The sequence below is a fragment of the Eumetopias jubatus genome, unplaced genomic scaffold (genome assembly GCF_037043125.1).
Source record: "Eumetopias jubatus isolate StellerSeaLion01/CBP00866 unplaced genomic scaffold, mEumJub1_p1.0 scaffold_11, whole genome shotgun sequence".
Taxonomy (NCBI): domain Eukaryota; kingdom Metazoa; phylum Chordata; class Mammalia; order Carnivora; family Otariidae; genus Eumetopias; species Eumetopias jubatus.
Window position 1 is genome coordinate 56914670 of NW_028274817.1, and position 21770 is coordinate 56936439.

General features: G+C 34.8%; 1 protein-coding gene across 1 annotated transcript in view; it reads left to right on the plus strand.

Annotated features, from left to right (window-relative positions):
• The first annotated feature begins 3993 nt into the window (after window positions 1–3993).
• POF1B (POF1B actin binding protein) overlaps window positions 3994–21770 on the plus strand; it is a 99558-nt gene continuing 81781 nt past the window's right edge. The window contains exons 1-2 of the mRNA XM_028101512.1: window positions 3994–4275; window positions 19834–19908. Coding sequence (XP_027957313.1) covers window positions 3994–4275; window positions 19834–19908 — 357 coding nt within the window. The remainder of the gene's footprint in view (window positions 4276–19833; window positions 19909–21770) is intronic.

Sequence of the window (21770 nt, forward strand, 5' to 3'; positions counted from 1 at the left end):
GGACTCATTTAGTAAAACATAGGTGCTTTCATACAATATCTCATTATCTTGGGCTTCAGCTCTCTCTGACCACCGATTATTGACTCTTTCCATATAAACATATTTCTTCTTGATCATAGAAAAGACAGAAGTAAAAAGACTTGAGTAACTTCACTTTAACTCTCTACCCTTTGCCATTACACCATGAGCCTCAACAGTGGGCCAGGGCTTGCGATAGACCTGGCTGTCATTCCCATAAAACAGATGGTGGGGTACAGGATTAGTTATACATATAAAAACACTACTGCTGATGCTGATGAAATTCATTTGGTGTTAAAGTTTTAATTACTTACATTGTTTAATATTCTAAGATAGTTCTGTACAACCATTTTGGTAAATTAATTACTGATCTATTTTACCTCAGTGGTTTTAGGTAACTAAGCTTTTCAAAAACTAGGCCCATTCATATTTGCTTTTCAAACCCTACTATTTTACAGAAATCACGCACATCATCTGTGAGTAATATATTTAAAAGCTTATACATGGATAGTGCATTACAATTAGCAGACACTTTCTCGTTTGATTCTAATAACAATTTTATGAGGTAGGTAAAATCAAGACTTTTTCAGATGATCTTCAAGACATCTCAGTCAAAATATAATCAGTTTTTTTTTAATTATGAATAATGTATACAGCAAACATTCTGATCCTTAGCCCACCCTTTACTCCTACCATCAATATGGGAAGTTTCATTTTCTACTTTCTACATCTCTTTAGTTATTTGAATATTTTTAAATAAAGATTTATTTATTTTAGAAAAAGAGAGAGAATGAGCAGGGGAAGGGGCAGAGAGAGAAGGAGAGGGAGAGTAGCAGACACTGTGTTGAGTGCAGAGCCCAACATGGCGCTCAGTCTCACCATCTTGAAACCATGCCTGAGCCAAAGTCAAGAGCCAGACACTTAACCAACTAAGCCACCCAGGTGCCCAAATTATTTGAATTTTTAAAGAATGAATTATTTTTATAATCAGGAACAAAATTTTTTTAAAAAAATCTGTTAGAACTGAATTAGTTTCTAAGGGCATATCAGTTTCTAAGGGGAAATCAAATCTATCATATAAATGAGTTTTTTTCAGTACTAAACATAAAATATCTATATTACTGAGTAAAACAAAATAACTGCCAGAAATATAATTTAGGATTCTGTGAATAAGTCTGGAGCTGAGAATAAGGAATCAACTCTAACTATTCTATCCACCAATGTTAGAAGGGTAGCATAATCATGAAGCTTGCAGAATACAGTGTCAATCCCTTGGGTTTTCATGTAGAAAACAGGCAAATACCATTATTAAACAGTTTAATATATTTATATGCATTTATTAATAAAAGTAGGTGAGAATATCATTTGCATTAAGGAGAAATAAAACAATTGGAGATTCAGATCATTGAAAGCACAGATGAATTTTCAGAAAAGGAGCGGAAACTTTGGTAAGAATATTGATAAACCTCTCTGAGATGAACCAGGGTGGTCAACATCTATTTCAGAGTTGGATGTGGTTTGTCTGCCAGATAGTCCTTAATTTCATTTCTTATATACTATCCCTGAGCTTTAAGCTCTCTCTCTCTCTCACTATCTCATACCCAGGGATGGGGAAAAATAATGGACGAGGCTCAAGGATTTCACACATTAATTTTTGCCCAAGTGCATAAAGGTGGTTGCCTCAAAATGCCATATATCCAAGAAATGTGGAAGGCAGGTATAGTCACCATTTTATGGATGAAGGAATTTTTATTGTTCATCTCCATTTCTATTTAGTAGGCCATCTCTTGGCTGCAGATATTAACAGTACTATGTGTATGTATTTGTGTGCTTGTGTGTATTTTAAATCCAGATTTCAACAATCAGAGCTGACTAGATGACCTCACTTACCCATTCCTTGTTCACACATAAAGCTTATCTAAAATGATACTGCTAAGGATATTAACAGGTTGTTTGGCAGGCTATTTGGCAGGTAACATGTTTCTAACTAAATTTTCATTGATTCTTGAGGAATAGCATTAAAATGAACAAGAATTAGATTTGAAGCATATAGCACACAATGTAAATATACAGTAATTTATTTTTAATAATTTTAAAGTTATCAAAATTGATTTTCAACATTTTGCTCACTTCTCCCCCATAAAAAATGTCCATAGTTTCCTTTTAAAAGTCACTTACAAGCTAGCAGTTGAAAACTGTATTTTGATTTTCCACCTAGAAGATTTATTAGATGGCCAGATGCAGAACACGATTTTAAAATTTATATAGCAAAATAATACAGTAAATAAGAGCTTAGCCTCAAAAATGAGTTGCCCTGTATTAAAATCCTAGACCCACCATTTACTAGTTGTTTAACTTTGGGAAATGTCTATGGCTCTCTATGTTTATGCCTCCATTCCTTTTCTATCCACCCTCATAAAGTTGTGAGGATGACAGCTAATCCATGTAAAGCTCCTCACACAGTACCTAGTCATAGTAAGTTACAGTAAATCACTATTTTTTATTCACTTAGCAGATAAAAGGCTGGCTAACCAACTCAATGATACTCTCTTCCTCTCCAGAATGGTGATGGTGTGCTAGATTCTATGGTGTATATACACATTAGGAAGACACCCCTTTTCTGAAGACATACTTGATGAGTATTCTATAGGTCAGTGATGCTGAAGTATCCTGCGGGGCAAAATTTGATGGGTAAGTAGGCATTATGATTGTAATTTCAAGTAGTAATAAATATAAGTGCTGAACATGTTTAAATCTCATTTCACAAAGTAAGGCACCTTTCAGGACTTGCAGCTCCCTTACAACAAGATACTAAAAAAAAAAAAAAAAAAATCAAACCCATTATTTCTTAGGGCACACATAAAGTACCCTGCAAAACAAGGGGTGCGTGGGTGGCTCAGTCCATAAGCGTCTGCCTTTGGCTCAGGTCATGATCCCAGGGTCCTGGGATTGAGCCCCACATCGGGCTCCCTGCTCAGCCAGAAGCGTGTCTCTCCCTCTCCCACTCCCCCTGCTTATGTTCCCTCTATCGCTGTCTCTCTGTCAAATAAATAAATAAAATCTTTTAAAAAATTAAAAAAATGCAAAACAATAAATATAAATGCTGAACTGCAAAGCATTTGTAGAATGGTAAGATCTTTTTTGACCAATCTCCCATTTATAGACAACAATTCAATCATTCAGACAAATCTACTTCAATATATGTTAGAAAGTCATATGAGGCCTGGAGCAAGATACACAGTCCATAAATTAGAGTTGCTAAAAGGAGACCCTATAGTAATCTTCCTTAAATGAAATTACCAGCTGGGTTTTGCAAAGAATGCAAATTTATCTGTGAAAATTGGTGTGTCCCTAGGCTAATACCTTGTATTTTGGTCTGGGACTCCGGAATGATAATCCCCATGCCTGTAATTCTCTTTGGTAAGCTTAAGAACCATGGGAGAATCATTTTCATGTGACGTTTGTGACTTTTTCTCTAGTAAGTTTAGGCATGAGCATATCTTTGCCTATTTACAGTTAAATGAATTTCCAAGACTGTGGACTTGGAAGCTATGGCTTCAGCCCTAAAATTCCTCATTTCTGTTCTTTCCAGACTCCCTTACCTACTTGAATGCAGCCTTGTATCTCTGTGGCAAAGCAGGGCCTTTCCTGGCAGGTAAACCTGCCAGGTGAATCCACCCTTGAGGGGCGTGTCAGTACCATTTCCTGGAGCAAACTCACAGGGTGGCTCTACTTTTCGTTTGCACTCAAATAACTTTGCTTCCTCCTCTGCAGCTGCCAGACCAGTTCCTACTGCTGCTCAGGTAACTCTAACCTCTCCAGGGCACCACTACAGGCAGAGGGGGTTGATAAATGACTTCTACGTGTGCCTGCTTGCCTTCCTTCTTACCCTTATTCATGAGCGTTCTCTCTCTCTCTCTGTTTGTTCCATAGGGAGAGTGTCTGGGAAGTACCTTGCTGACCACTGAGAACATCATGAGCTCAAGCTATTGGAGTGAGATGAGCAGCAGCAGCTGTGGAACTCCACAGCCCCCAGAGGTGCTACAGTGCCAGCCCCAGCATTACCACTGCTACCATCAGTCCAGCCAAACCCACCACCCACCAGAAAAAAATGTAGTGTATGAGAGAGTGAGGACCTACAGTGGGCCCATGAACAAGATGGTTCAGGCCTTGGACCCCATCACCTCACAGGAAGTGCTCTCTCCTCTCAAAACTGCCTCCTCCTACCAAAGTTTGGTTTGGAGCAACCATTCTCAGGTACCATAAAGATAACTATGTGTGATTTGTAGAGAGGGGATATTTTCAACCTCATTTCTTTTCTTTCTGCTTCTCTGCCTCTGTTCTACAGGATGTTATCTTTTGGTGGATTGCAGCTATATAAGCAATGTACGGTTACTCAAATTCTATCTCTTGCTGTTCTTTCATTTACTAGTGCCTGTGGTTGTTTAACAGTTCCAGTGAGTTGTATAATCTAACTAGAGCATAGAATGACTCATTTTTTTGTTGGATTTGATTGAAATATCTGATCTGGGGTATTCCTTTGCCCTTACCATAAAGGAATCCTCAACTTGAATACAATAATTTTTATAGAATAGGTTCCCACTGATTCACTTTATTTCAGAAGTAAACAGGTTTTTTATATCAAATATGGTAGTTCAAAGACAATGAGTTACATGGAGTAATGAGCAGTTGTGTTCAGCAAATAGTATGCTGCTCCTGGATAAGTCACATGCACAAATACCTGTTCAAATTGTCATATGTGTTTCATCTTCTGAAAATGACACACTGGTTCTTATACAGCCAAAGTGAATAATTTATGCATATTGGTAGAAAGAGGATTGAAAGAGTGGATATAGGATCGAGGAAGGCAAGATGTAAGCAACTGTTATATAAAAGCTTAAAAAAGCAGAACTCTAAGACAGCCATTAAAATGAAATAAAATTGTTTTTAAAGGGGTTATTTTAGTATCATTATCTGTTCTAATAATCTTGCCAATGAATGTAAAGGAACATTGCAAGACTATAAAATTAAAAGCTATGCCTGTTTTCATTCTTTGAATCCCTTTACATTTATAGACATAATGTAAATTTGTGTGACTTTGAGCTTTCTGGAAACATCTGTCCAAACTAAAATTATGTTTTCAAGATTAAATTTATACTGGAAAGAGCTCAAAAAGCAACTATTGGGATGATATTATCTGATGTTCATTATTTTACCAATCTGGAATAATATGGGTTATTTTTCCCAAAACCACAATTTAAAATAGGATATGAAGCAAAATTCTAAAGTATATAATAAAACTATTCTTGAAAGAATTTTTATTTTTTTATTTTTATTTTTTTAAAGATTTTTTGTTAATTTGACACAGAGAGAGAGAGCACCAGCAGGGGAAGCAGCAGACAGGGGCAAAGGGAGAAGCAGGCTCCCCAGCAGAGCAGGGAACCCGATGTGGCACTCCATCCCAGGACCCTGGGATCATGATCCAAGCCGAAGGCAGTTGCTTAACCAACTGAGCCACCCAGGCGCCCCTAAAAGAATTTTTAAAGACATAGGTAACACAATTACAAAGGCCACAATTTTACTGATATTTCATGCTTAGCTTGAGGGAAACAATATTAAGAAAAAATCCAGGAGGGCGCCTGGGTGGCTCAGTTGGTTAAGCGACTGCCTTCGGCTCAGGTCATGATCCTGGAGTCCCGGGATCGAGTCCCACATCGGGCTCCCTGCTCAGCAGAGAGTCTGCTTCTCCTTCTCACCCTCCTCCCTCTCATGCTCTCTGTCTCTCATTCTCTCTCTCTCAAATAAATAAATAAAATCTTTAAAAAAAAAAAAAAAAAGAAAAAATCCAGGATTCACTTCAGTAATTTCCTAGTTGAAAAAAACTCCACTTGTATTGAAGTCAAAGGAAAGAAAAATATGAAGGTAAAAAATACTATTTTGCATAATTGATAATAATAATGTGAATGTACATTTCAATATTTAGTATTAAGATGTTAATGAACAACAAAGTGGGTGTCATCTATGTTCCTTAATAGCCCCCAAAACAAGGCAAAAACAAGTTACTATTACTATAGAAATGCTAAAATCACCCTCTCTGTCATAGTCATTTAAAAACATTAATCTCTTTTCTTGTCAACTTGCGAGTAAAGATAGATAAAAATGTAACAGCAGAAATTTAACAAATTATTAATATTCATTACAGAACAAGTTTTAGGGTCACTTTATTGTATACTCCTTAGTTCAACTTTCCTTTTTAATAATCCCAGAACCAAGCTGGTCAAGCTTTTTTACAAGACTTTTCTTCTTTCTACCTGATAATTACTAAAGTGATCCTTGTAAGACTCTCTCCATCTTGAAACACAGTTCCCCATAGAGGAGATTATAAAGAACCCTAGGGACAGAAAGCATGGTCACAAAAACTGGGATAAGAGATTGGAATGGAGTGTTCTGAAGTCTAAAGTTATTTATAATTGAAAAGAAAGAAAAGTAAGGGCTGTGTGAAGATGAGGTAGGTGAAATTCTACATATGTAGTAAAGGACAAAACTAAGAAGTTTCATTCCCTTAGTGAAACAAGAAGAAGGAAAATTTGACTATAAAATTTCAAACTGAGATATCAAAGGGCATTTACAAATCCGCTAAAAGATAATTTGGCAAGAAAGTTTTTAGGTATTTGTCACAAATAATGTGATGAAGAAGCTCTTCTCTTTTATTTTTCTTTCTCCTTGTTTCTTGGCAGGATGGCATTGTATAAAGTAGAACCAAGATTTGATCTGAAATTACCTTCATGTTAATGTAATGGGTAAGATGAGGCAGCAGGTTTATTATATACCATGCCAAACAAAAGAAAACAGTACATATTACTCAATATGTACCTTTTGTTTCATGTTTTAATAAAGTCTCTATATGCCATGTTTTAGAGACATTTTGAGTTGGTATGTAGCAACTATTCTGATGCTAGAGTTTGTGATCCTCACAGGCAGGAAAATGTGTATTATAATCAATTGTTGGTTATCATAAATGCAGTTAAACTTTTACTTTGTCTTTTAGCATTTTGGTGTTTGGATGACATTCAGATAATTCATAAGATTTAAAAATATAAGTAATTGGGGTGCCTGGCTGGCTCGGTCGGTAGAGCATGAGACTCTTGATCTCAGGGTTGTGAGTTCAAGCCCCATGATGGGCGTGGAGCCTACTCATAAAATAAATAAAATAATAAAGTAAAAATAAAATATAAAAAATACATAATTGTCAGTAGTAAAATATGTTCCCTTCGAGAAACTGAAATTGATGTCACTCTTCTTTGTTTCCTGATCTTAATTTTAGCTTATGTAGTAGACACTTTAGATTTAACTAAAGGCTTTTTGCAGCACTTTAGTATTTTCTATTTCTGGCTTTTTAGTGCATGTTTTTCCTCTATTGCCTTCTTGTGCACTAAAAGGGTATTTATAAATATAAACATATTTTAAATTTCTCCAGATATAATGTTGCTTTGTTTCTTGTATATAATTAATATATATATTTTATTATTCTCTCAGTATTATTTTATCTGATTGATAGAACAGAGAAAATTGAATATAGAAAATAGTTTTGGTGAAATTATCTAAATTAATTCTAGAATTAAAATTACCAGGTTTATCCATATGGACAGGTAAACTCAAACAGAGGGTAATCAAGGGCACAGATGCATTTTAAAACTGAATGCAGTCTTGTAAATAAATGAAGTTCTAGAAACTACACAAAACAAAATAAAACAACCTACCTTTTTAAAGAGCTCAGCCTTTTAAAGAGCTTAAATATTAACCTACCATCATTAACTCAAAATGAAATACTGCCTTAATGAACACCATTGATGTAAAATTACTCAACATATATATTTCCCATCCACTAATTTAGCTTTTCATGAAGTTCAAGCTATTTTCCATGTATGCAAAGGAACTCTGTTGTATGAGAGAGAATTGAATCAAAATAAAATGTTTTTTAATGTCATTCATTGAATTGAATATTTATTAAGTGCCTATTATATAGGAAGCACTGTGATTATTTGGATAAATACGATTTGCTTATCCCAGGGAGAGTCCACGTTGAGGACAAGTGTAGAGGACCTGGTCTGTAAGTGTTCCATATGTCTATATTTCATTTTTAAATATTATTTTGTGCTTGGGCCATCAATATTTTATTGAATAAAACAAGTTTTGGTGAAAGAAGGGACCTCTTAATGTGTCATATGGGTTACCATTCTTTTGAAGTTAAAACTTGCAACCAAATTTAACTCTAGAAGCATCTGGGGAGAACGTGTTTTGTTTTGTTTTTTGTTTTGTTTTGTTTTTTAATTTGACAGAGAGAGCGAGAGAAGAAGCAGGCTCCCCGCCAAGCAGGGAGCCCGATGCGGGGCTCGATTCCAGGACCCCGAGATCATGACCTGAGCCAAAGGCAGACACTCAACCATCTGAGTCACCCAGGCGCCCCGAGAATGTGTTTTTATGTGCGTTATTGATAGCAGAGGCTCAGCTTGGGTTTATCTTTGTTTACATGATTTTTTTCCCTTTTTCCCTTTTCATTGGTTACAAAGATTGTGGATAGCTCCCTTGCTGTGCCAGGATTTCTATACAGTATCAGAAAAATTTCTTGTTCTGCAGGGAGGGGTGTTTTGCTTTGATAAATTGTTGTTCAAGGGTGTGGTCACTAAAGTGAATGATTGTTCAGGGAAGTAGGTTGTAGAAAAATAAATGAGGTCATAGGATAAAGAGGCCCATGTTTTCAGCTTTGGTCAGCACTTTTATGCTTGCAGTTAAATAAAGCTATAGAAATTGTGAGTGCAACTAATTGTTGGGTAAAAATGCCCATGCCAATTGTCTCTTTTTTAAGGGAGGCTTGATAAATTGCTGGGCCTGTTTTCAGGCCATGACACTCACAAGCTGTCCTTGTGTGTCTATGTGACAAGGTGGGGAAGGGAGGCAGGGCAAGGGGAAAGGAGGTGAACTGGTCCTTTGACTGCTATGATCCAAATTTCTTTTCTTGACAACTCATGGTAAAACAACTGGGATATCTGCCATGCTCTTAAATCCCATTTATTTTTATTTAAATTTTTTTTATTTGACAATAGTTGACACACAACGTTATATTAGTTTCCGGTGTACTACATAGTAATTCAACTTCTCTATACATTTTGCTATGCTCACCAGAAGTGCAGCTACAATCTGCCCTCATACAACGTCATGACAATATCATTGACTATAGCTCTTATGCTGTGCCTTTTATTCCAGTGACTTATTCATTCCATAACTGGAAGCCTGTATCTCCCACTCCCCTTCTCCCGTTTTTCCATACCCTCACACACCTTCCCTCTGGCAACCATCAGTTTGTTCTTTGTATTTATAGGTCTGATTCTGTTTTTTGTTTGTTAAACCCCATTTAAAAGTTAAAACCTTTGTAAACAAGTATATTTGAGCTAACTTTTTTTTCTACACCAGCAGGTATGGTAATATCATCTTTTTTTTTTATTTCCAACAGAGCATATATACTTCTAGTTTTTAAGGACAAAAAGCATATACTGCAAAGAGACTGTATACTTTATTTTTTCTCCTAGTTTCCTTCAGGAAAAGAGAAAGAATGAGTCTCTTAAATGAGGGATTTCCTTTGGAGGAAAAGAATGAGGGGAAGAAGTTATATTTCTAATACATTCTAGTACATTCTATTGCTTTCTTAACATGAGAACAGAATCACAGATTTTATCCTAAATCAAGGAAGTGTTTGTTTCATCTAAAAAAAAAGATCATTATAATTTATATGTTTCTTCCTGTACAAAGTTCAGAACAATATTGAACAATAACCTAAGGCAGATGTTTAACCATGTTATTGGCTTTGAAAGGTTTTAACAAAAGCATCTTTTAAACTATTCAAGGAATGTATTCAAATGGCAGTTGGCCTTGGCAAATTCTGTCAGCATAAATGTCAGTTGGTATTTAAAGATATTGCCTCTTTTGCAACTGTTAGTCCTACACTGTTCCTAAGCCGCTATTATTACTTTCAGTGATTCTCATAGTCATTTTAAGACTCCTTCTTGGAACATTATATTATTTATTAGTTTTTTAAAGTTTTAAAGTTCAAATTAGAAAGTTCCATGTTCATTTCAACAAGTTTCCAAATATTTAGAGAACAAAGTCCTATGCTGTGTATGTAATCTCTATTGCTTAATTCTAATTCCCAGCAATCTTGCCATCTCTCCTGTATTTATTACACCAAAGACTTGAACTCTTTGATAAGAGTTATCAATAGTAAATAAAAGCTAATAGGTGTTGGCTACAGAGGTTCATATTTTGCAGAGTATAAAGATGAGTCACAGAAAACATTGTGTGGAGAAAATGGCCATACAAATGAATCTATGGGGAATGGCTCATAGAGAGCTGCAAATAATAAATGGGCAGTGATGAGGTAGACTTTAGCATAACCAAACTATGAAACAATCTAGTGTAGTGGCCAAGAGTGTAGGTTTATGTTTTAAATGTCTTGGGTTTAATTACTGGTTCATGGTCATGCTAGCTATAGGTATCAGTTGCTTAATTAGTAAAATGGGACAAAAATACCTAGCTCATAGGATTGTTGCTAGAGTCAAATTCGATAATACATTATGGAAAACACACAGCATAGTGTCTGACACATAGTATTAGTGTCATAGAACCTGGAATAAGTTTTGACCTCTCAGGACCTCAGTGTCCTCATTTGTAAAGAGGGGACAGTAATACCTTCCTTCAGGGTTTTAGTGAGTATTAAATGAGATAACATGTGAAGGTGTTGAGCCCACTGTCTGGACACTCAATAATTCTTTCCATTTTTATAATTGATTTATAAAAATATAGTCAACAAAAGCCCCTAGTTGCACAGACAAAATAGGATAATAGATAACTAATGAATAGACTGTAAAGTAAGAGTTCTTTTAACACTGGAAAGATTAGGTAAAGAGGTATGTTTGAAAGGCTTATTAGTGTTCTACTAGCTAAGAAAGACTAATGAGGAAAACCATTAAAGCAATTTTCTAAAACTCATGGTATATGATCAAAAGACTGGAACAGCAGGAATATATTTATAATGTTTACTGGCATAAGTATCCTTTAGAAAGAGTAATTTGGACGTTCCCATGCTCTTAGAGTCTTTGAACTTGAACCTTAATATTTGAGATGGAGTTTTTTTAGTTTGTGCTTTTTTTCCTTTTTAAAATGCAGTGACACTGGGCATTAAAGCTTGTTTGCTGTCTGCCTCTTACCTAATTTTTCCTCTAGAGCTACACTTCTAATAGAGTAGCATGTGGCTATTTTCATTTATATCTAAATTAATCAAAATCAAATAAAATTAAATATTGTGTTCCTCATTGCACAAGTCACATTTTAACTGTTCAACAGCCATATGTAGCTGGTGGTTACTGTATTGGACAACACAAATGTAGAACATTTCCACCATTGTATAGTGTTCTACTGGACACTGCAAATCTGTACATTCAGGCTTCTCATTTGAAAATAGAATTACCTCTAAAGATCATCACATTCAAGGAAATTTATGGTGGTACAAATGTGTGATCAAAGTGCTGCCAATTTATATGATCAGCTATAATGGGTAGATAAAAATGAAATAAAAATGAAGCTACAAACTCTCAAAATATAAGTTTAGAGTGACTATTTTAAGAGAAAGAGAATTAAATTCATAAACTTTAAAAAAAGAGAATTAAATTCATAAGTCTAAATAAAAGATTTGTATGTGTGTATATATCCTTCTGTTTATATGATTTTCCCAGAACCTCACTTTTTGGCAGAGCAAATGGTTAAGAAGAGGAAAAGACGAAAAATGACCTCCCTCAATCAAAATGCATCTTTCTTTCTTTTGGGCACATGATCTGTTTTTCATAACCTCTCTGGAACTACCTATCTCCCTTAACCTACTGAATTAATTTTAAACTTCAGTAAGTAAAGTTCAAATATCATTCTCATTTTTACAGTTGTGGTAACTGAAGCACAGAGATGTTATATGACTTACTAAAGTTCATATAGCTAATATGTGGTAGAACTAGGATTTAAATCTAGCAGTCTAGTTCCAGGTCTATGCTTGTAACCTCCATGCTATGCTATATATTCTTGGTCTACACATCTGACTCTTATTTATGTTACACAGTAACATCCAATATCTGATTCCTATTTTCACTTCATGATCATGTATGTGCTTCCATTATGAACCACTTATAATCTTTTGGCACAAGCCAGGACATAAATAATAGTGTAGTGAACATTTCAATGTGTTAAAAGTTTGTTATTTACCAAGAAGACAGACATTTTTTACTGCTGTTCGGAACTCTTTTTTTAACATTTTTCTTATAAATTGTATTGATTGTTTTTTATCAAAATATATAAGGCTCCAGCACTGGGTAGTAAGTTGATAACTTTTTAGTTATTTAAAAATTCATAAGTGCTTTAGGAGAACTTCGATAGAAAAATATTATGACTAAATAAAATCAACTTTTACCTTATTGTGGGATTTATAATCTCAGCTATAAAATGTCATTTACTTTGTAGTTCAAAATATTTTCAAAAACTTTAATAATTGAGTTCCAAAGTTAGGTTCAAACTCCTCACCTTGATGATGTTAAAGTGTCTCCTTAGAACAGTCCTATCCTACTTTTACCGTGTTATTTCACACTACCCACTTCCTCCCACCTTTGTCCTGGACACACTGTACTGCTGATTCTTGAAGAAACTGATCATTTTGCCTCCTTCCCACCCCTGCCTTTGTTCATTTCATTCCCCACTCTGGCAACAGCCACCCTTCTCTCACATCTTCTCTGAAATTTTACCTATCCCTTAAAATACATCTGGAAAGTTATCTTCTTAAAGACATCTTCTCCAATCCTGAATCTTCTTACCCTGTCCTCAATGTAGTACTCCACCCCCACCTCCATCCCAGATGTGTTCTCCTAGATAGTATCACTTTTTATTATTTAACTATAATGTACTTATAATACTGAGTAGTATTTTATTGATGTGGTCCTTCTTCCCTTCCCCCATAGACTATACACTTATTGAGGGTTAAGAATTTTTAGCGCTGGGTGATACACACAAACAATGAATCATGGAACACTACATCAAAAACTAATGATGTAATGTATGGTGATTAACATAACATAATAAAAAAATCAGCTGGAAAAAAAGATTTTTTAGAAATCAAAAATCAAAGACAAATCAAAATAAATGTTTTTCAGAACGGGATGGAACTGGAAATTCTCTCTCCCACTCCTTCTCTCATCTTCCTTTCCCCTTTCCCCTCTCCCTTTCCTTCCCTCTTTCTTCCAGTCCCTCTCCCCTCACCCTTTGTGATTATGGCTTGCAAAAATGCCTGAATGTGGCTGTAAGCAATGGCTCTAATAAAGATATATGGTTATGATTATTTGTGAGTTTCACTCTTCTATGCCTTCTCTTCGAAATGAAAATGGAAAGTAGGGCACAAATTGCCTCTTTAAAAAAGTGAAAAACACATAAAATAAATATTAGAAAGCTATTTTATAGGGCAATTAGTTTTCTATTTTAGTTCTTGGGTCACATTAAGAATCTGGACTTGACTTGTTTATATTTGATTTATACTTTTTCCCCCTATGAACAAATATTTATCATTACTTATTATGGCAAATTATGTTAAAGGGTTAGTAATTCTGATCTGTCATCATATTATTTCCTTGGGATCTTGTTGTGTTGCTTCTTTTAAGCAAATTAGTTTGAAGCTGCTAATTAATCTGTTTATAAAGATATTTCCTTGGGGCACCTGGGTGGCTCAGTTGGTTAAGCGACTGCCTTCGGCTCAGGTCATGATCCTGGAATCTCGGGATCAAGTCCCACATCGGGCTCCCCACTCAGCAGGGAGTCTGCTTCTCCCTCTGACCCTCTTCCCTCTCGTGCTCTCTATCTCTCATTCTCTCTCTCAAATAAATAAATAAAATCTTTAAAAAAAAGATATTTCCTTTACCTCCCCTGCTACTTAAATTTTGTCTAGGTGAAGTGATTTTATTTATTGAATTTTGTTCTGTTATCTTATAATTGTTTTAGTATATCAGTTATGTGCCCCAAGATTCCCTCATAAAAACTGCTACTACTACTCAGTACTCATCCACACATTATTTTAAAATATTCACAAACATAATGATATCTAAGAATATGTTATCTAGAAAAGTTGCTTAGGGGCACCTGGGTGGCTCAGTCCATTAAGTGTCTGCCTTTGGCTTAGGTCATGATCCTAGAGTCCCAGGATGGGGCCCCACATAGGGCTCCCCGCTCAGTGGAAGTCTGCTTCTCCCTCTGACCCTCCTCCCTCTCATGCTCCCTGTCACTTACTCTCTTTCTCTAATAAATAAAATCTTTAAAATAAGTTGCTTAAATTCCCTACCAATACCTCAAATCACTCTTCTGCTGAAGAAAACTTCAGTGACATTCAGTGTCTATAAATTTCTTAGTCTGGCTTTCAGAGCCCTCCATTATCTGGCTTCTAGGGACCTTACTTTCTGGAACTCCCCTTCTAATGTTCTGTTTCAGCCAAAATGTAAACTGTTGTTCTCTAAATATAAGCCCTAACGTTCCATAAATATACCTTTGCTCATGTTGCTCTTACACCTGGAATGTCCCATCCCCCCATCCTCACCAATCTAGATGAGCTGAAATTACACCAATTTTTCAAGACTTTCCTCAGGTATAACCTTGGGATGAAATCTTAAATTGTCCCAAGCTGAAGTTATCTTTTAGCCCTCTAAACATTCATAGTAAGTTCCTCATAGCTCTTATAATACTCTATTGTTATTTACACTAATAATTTTTGCCTCCTTAATAATTTATAAGCTTGGTGAGTGTAAAGAATATATTCTATCTATGCTTTATATCTCTTCCAATACCATTATATAACATTGAACAAATTACTTAGTTATACATGTAACCGATCCAATAAAAATAATGCCTCATATTAATAATGGTATGTTTTATTTTTCAAAATTCTTTTACATACATTATTTACCCACTGAAATTTCAAAAATTAAGCAGAAAAACATTATTACATCCATTGTATAAATTTTACAGTGTGCACATAAAATATGCATTGTGTATTATTTTTATGTTGTATAAATAAAGAAACTGAGACTCAAATAGCTCAAAATAACCTGTCCAAGTTATAGCAGCTAGTTAATGAATGTCCTGAGTTTAGAAACCAGCTCTTGATAGTTTCACTATATCAGCTATCACCCTTGATTAACCCTAGTTCGATACTAAAGTATTTTCAGTTTAAACAAGTTTTTATTTTTTGGCTTTAGCAAATCATTTGATGATAATCCTTATGGCAAATCATTTGATAAATTTCCCCATTCTGATATTCTATTATCAGAGTGAAAAGTATAAAAAATATATTAGAGAACAAAAACAGTTTCTGTTCTAATTTTCAAGGTCTTGCCCTGAAATAATCCTGGAATTCAGAGTATGTCCTAAATTTTTAAGGTTTTCCTTCTACCTAAAGGAGAATAGCACCTCTCCAGCTTCTGCTTTCCCTTCTTTCTGCCCTTCACTGAGCTACGTGAAATCTCTCTCACTAAGGTAAGTAACTGAGAAATTGGACCTATTTGCATTCCATATGATTTGTTAATTCTGAGAAACATAGCGTTTTAACAAACAGAAATAAGATGTAGTTTTATGAATTCTCTCTATGGCAACTAGAGCTTCCCAGCTCTGATTTAGGGTATACCAAGCTATGGACAATTATCTCAGGTGATGTAGTGAAGTTATCCCAAAAAGCAGACTGCTTTTAATCCACTCTGATATTAAAATTGGTAATGTCATATGTACTTTTATAAAAAGAGGAGGAAGAGAAAGAAAAGGAGGAAGAGGGCTGATACAACTTTACAAAGTTGAAAACCATTACTTTAAGGAGTGTGGGAAAAGCAGCTTGGATTTTATACTAAGCTTGAGCTCACCTAATTATAAACAAAATTATTTTTATGATAATTATACCTAAAGAAAGATGCCAACAAGACAATAGTTATGTATTTAGCAAATGTGAGCCACAGAAATAAACAACTCAATAGTATGCTAAATATTTAATAAAAAAGAAGTAGGGCCTTCCTACAAAATTGAATATGAATATTAAAGAAAAATTCAATGTTTTATTGAGTTTGGAGTCCTGTGAATACACTGCATAAATATATCATGTAGTCTACCAAAATAACCTCTATTGGATTTTTAGAAGTTTAAGTTATTTAATCAGGATTATTCTTTCACGCAGTCACTTTTGGGAGGATCTCTTGTTTTCAGACACTCAAAAGTTACTTTTGATAGTAAATAAAAAAAAAGCAAATATCTAGCTTCCTATTATAAGAACTAGTCAAATCTAACAGTAGAATTATGTTCAACAACTTGAAAAAGAGAAAATATAGTGAGGCAACCTATAGATGTAGCAGAAAAGAGAGTTTAATGGGAAAAGCTACATTTGCCTAGACCAATTCTAATAATGAAGCCTCAAAACAATTATGTACCTTATAATTTATGGAATTAATGTACTAGCTTTCCATATATAAGAAGATTAAATATTTTTTTCATTTTAGGACCAGACAAGTCTTTGTACAAATACACCAATTTGCCTTTAAAATATCTACTATCTTGGCATCTAAATAAAGTAACCCTGTTTATAGTACTATAGATAAATGTCCCAAAGGTGTGATGTGTGTATATGTGTGTGTGTTTATTCCTACTTGGGTTAATTTTTACAACTTTATAAAACTTCTCAGTATACTCTCTTATCTTAAAAGCTAGTCTACTTGGCTATTAAGTTTGTTTCTGTTTAATTAGCTGATGTCATCAGATTTTAATTGGTTAAAAGGAGGAGGAAAGAACTACCGTTTATAGAACACCTTCCAGGTGGCAGGTAGTATGCACAAATTGTCTTCTCAACATGATCCTAGTATTACTAGTCCCAGCCTAAAAGGGCTAAAAGTTTGCAGAAAAACATCCTCCAGATATAAGTACTTTTACACAGTGCTGGAAGATGTGTAATTGGCATAGCCATTTGGGAAATCAATTGGCAGTATCTGTTAAAATGAATAATGCACATAATCTGTGCACTATCAATCCCACTTCTTTGTGAAATTTTATAGAAATACATGCACAAGGATGCTCATTGCAACATAGTGAAAACTGAAAACAATTTAAACATTGCTCATTAGGGAAATAGATAAGTTATTAAACATCATGGAACACTATGTATTAATTTAAAATAATGAATTAAGACATATCTAACTTATAATACAAAAAATGACTTACACTGCAGAATAATAAAAGCAATAAATATTATTATTTGTACATACATATTTATGCAAAGATACACCAGACAATAATGGTTATTTCTGGGTAAGGGATTTGGACAAAGGGAGAATGACTAAGGGAAGATCTTTGACTTTTTCTGTATACACTTTTATGTTCACATGTATTCATGTACTATTGCATAACTAAATAACACCTTTTATTTTCTTACCTCTCTGAACCTGTCCCTCTCGGCTCTGTGGGCCAAACCCACCTGCACTTGGTTGTATTTATAACCATCATCCTGAGCTGAAAACCATATACCTGTTTGGCCTACAATCTTTAATTCTCTGCATTTGTCTGAGGAATTCTTCTCAGCTATAGCAGGATATCTGAGAACATATTCAAAGGCTGCCTAGATATATTAAGCTTGCAGTATTACTGCTGATGTAACAGGGAAAGGGAGGATGAAAATGTTACAAGCTGAGCCAAAAGAAAAACAAAAGAAAAACCACAGCATGCGAAGTATTTGGCAATTTGTTTTAAGAACAGCACATTACACATATATTATAGCTATACTTCCATATGAGTCTGCCAGTGTTTCCCTTGTAAGTCTGTGATTCTGATTTTCAATAGCGTCCTTGTTCTAAAAAAAGAATTATTTTTATTGTTGTGGGAATATATCATGGAGTTCTGTCAATTGGTTGTAAATTACAGTAATGTATGAAGAGATTGAATAATACTATCAACTATTTGCACACCAATGAAGCTACACAGTTTTGCTGATTTGGGAAAAATGTAAAGAATGTCAGCATAATCAATAAAGCGACTTATCTAATCATTATTAAAAATCATACTCTCACTTTTATAGACCATTTTCTTTTAACATCAGAGCCTACTCTCTGAAATTTAACTAGAAGCAGATCAGGCAAACCATAATTAAAAAGTCAGACTGAAGTAATCTCAGAGCAGTAGTCTTTTTTTAAGTTTTTATTTTAATTCCAGTTTGTTAACATACAGGGTTATATTAGTTTCATTAGTTTTATATATTAGTACAATATAGTGATTCTACAATTCCATACATCTCCCAGTGCTCATCACAAGCGCACTCCTTTTTTTTTATAAATATTTTATTTATTTACCTGACAGAGAGAGACACAGCGAGAGAGGAAACACAAGCAAGGGGAGTGGGAGAGGGAGAAGCAGGCTCCCCACCAAGCAGGGAGCCCGATGCAGGGCTCAATCCCAGGACCCTGGGACCATGACATGAGTGGAAGGCAGACACCTAACGACTGAGCCACCCAGGCCCCAACAAGCGCACTCCGTAATGCCCATCACCTATTTAACCCATTCCCCCACCTACCTTCCCTCTGGTAACCATTAGTTTGTTCTCTATCGTGAAGAGGCTCTTTCTTGGTTTGTTTCTCTCTCCCCGCCCTTTGCTCATTTATTTTGTTTCTTACATTTCACATAATGAAATCATATGGTACTTGCCTTTCTCTGATTGACTTTATTTCACTTAGCATTATACTCGTTAGCTCCATTTATGTTGTTGCAAATGACAAGATTTCGTTCTTTTTATGGTTGAATAATACTCCATTATGTATACATACCACATCTTCTTTATTCATTCATCAATCAGTGGGCACCTTGGGTTGCTTCCAGAGCTTGGTGATTGTAAATAATGCTGCTATAAAAATAAGGGTGTATGTATCTCTTTGAATTAGTATTTGTGTACTTTTTGGATAAATATCCAGTAGCGCAATTGATTGCTGGATCATTGTGTATTTTTATTTTTAACTTTTTGAGGAACCTCCATACTGTTTTCCAGATTAGCCATACCAGTTTGCATTTCCACTAACAGTGTAGGAGGGTTACCTTTTCTCCACATCCTCCACAACATGTTGTTTCTTGTGTTTTTGATTTTGGTCATTCTGACAAGTGTGAGGTAAGATCTCATGGTACTTTTTGATTTGCATTTTCAGGGCAGTAGACTCAGTTGAGTTTTTTTTTTTTTTTTTTTATGTTATGTTAGTCACCATACAGTACATCATTAGTTTTTGATGTAGTGATCCATGATACATTGTTTGTGTATAACACCCAGTGCTCCATGCAATACGTGCCCTCCTTAATACCCATGGTTAGAAAATTTTTGTATTTTATGTTTTTTGTTGATAAATTTTGCATCTTGTTAAATTGCAGACATATAATAACATTGGGATGTATATTAGCAGAGATCTCAAAAAGAAAAGAAGGATGTAACCTAGGAGTACAAGAAGAATGTGTTGCTATGAAAGTATTCTAGAAATTAGTTTATCATTAGTTTACTAGCAAAGCTGACAAAGGAATTCAGTAATGTGCTCCTTGGATATTATCTAAGAAAACACTAAATAAAGTTCTTCTGACAAACTGGGTTATTATAAAATTAAAGGAAATAATACCTAAAGAAAGTAAGACATTCAAATGACACTTCTTAGTAACCATTTCTGAACACGCCCCTTTTTTTCTCAACAGGAACTCCATTCTCCAACTCTGAAAATATCTACTTGTCCCCCAAGCAGTGTACATATAACCCCAAATACTGAACAGGTAAAAGAAGTTATGGATTAGGTTAGATTTTTTCTTTTTATGTAAACCTGCTCATATGTTTAAGTAATCTTTAAGTCCTCCTAAGGCTTTACACATTTACAAAATGTCAGGAACACAAAACTAGAAAGGGGAGTCTCGCATATGGTAATCAGCTCAGCCCATTAAAGGAATGTGGAACAAGTGCTGAAATAAATGCTATGAACGGAGATTTTTCAGTTTCATTGTCTATTCAATCTGATTGCTTTTAGTTTGAATGCAGTTTATTTTTAGTCAAGGATCTCCTAGTAATTATATATATTTTAGGGTCCTTGATTTTAGCACAAATAAAGTACTTAGATCTTGGATTGAACAAGGACCTGACTTTGTGAGGGATAGTACCGTAAGTTTACATTCAGAGAGAATAGCTTATAGGGTCAGAACTAGACTTTCTCAAAGGTACGTGATTTGAAATACATGCAAAAATCTAGTTCCCTTAGCCTTTACAATTTAATAATGCCACGTTTAAGATTACCCTGGAGTCTAGGCATTATATCTCCAAAAGATACCTATAATAATAATTAAATACCATATTAACAAATATGTGTTTAATGAGCTAGTCACCATTCACTGAAAAGTGAATCCTAAGAAAAGAAAATAAAAAATATCCTGTTAGTTACTACATGGGAGGGGAGTATAAAGGATTTGAGATTTGAAGGCTAGGAGGGAGGAAGTTGGTGTTCTAAGAAAGAAGGCCTGCCCAGATGAGGTGCCAGGGTATGAGCTTGAACAGTAAGGAACCAAGGGGCAAAAGCTGGTCTCTAGACTTTGGTAATAAGGAAAAGGTGATCTTATGAAAAACAAATAAGATTATCAAAAGTTTGTCTACCATTTCCCAATTTAACATAGCCTAGAACTAAGTCAGTTAGAGTAATGCATTTGTTTAATTTTTTAAATATTTGTTTAAAATATATATTTTATTATTTTAGAGAGACAGCAGGAGTGGGTAGGGGACAGGGAGTGGGGGAGAGAGAGAAGCAGACTCCCTGCTGAGCACGGAGCCCTATGTGGGGCTTGATCCCAGGACCCTGAGATCATGACCTGAGCCGAAATCAAGTCGGTCACTTAAGACACTGAGCCACTCCCCTAGGGTCATGCATTTATTTAGCAAACTGAGTGCTGAGTGCTGACTATGTATCAAATATTGTATAAAGATGTATTAGACCCAATTACTATTCTCAAAGAGCTCACAGACTAGCATGGGTCACATACACAGCACAACATAGGACAGTGGAATAAAGGCTACAACAAAGATAGAAATAGAGCCCTACAGGACCATCAAGATAGGATTACCCCAGAAAAGTAAGTCCACTTAAATCACAGAGCTATTCACTACATTCAAATCCAGGCAGCAAATTGCATTAGCTGCTATTTTTCATAATGAAGCCTTTAAAATTGGGTTTACCATTTTATTTCTGATAATACAAGTATGTTTATCGTAGAGAATTTTGGAACCATAAAAAATGTAGAGAAGAAGAAATAAAAATCACTCATGATTCCTTCCCTTACCCACAGATAGTATTATTAGCATTTTGTTTTCTTCCATTCAAATAAAGAATTGAGATCGTATCATATATGCAGTTATATATCTTCATTTCTCACTTAACCTTATATAATATTATGAGCTTTTTTCATGCAAATTGGTATTACTCAAGATCATTATTTTAATAGCTACATACTTCAGCCTATGGATGATTATTTAATGTTTAACCTCTCCATAGGAAAGTGGTCCTTTTAGTGTACCTTCATCAGTATTATTATTTAAAATTTTTTTCCAGCTAAAATATAGTACTTTTGTTATGTTTATTTGATTCTTAGTTTGGTTG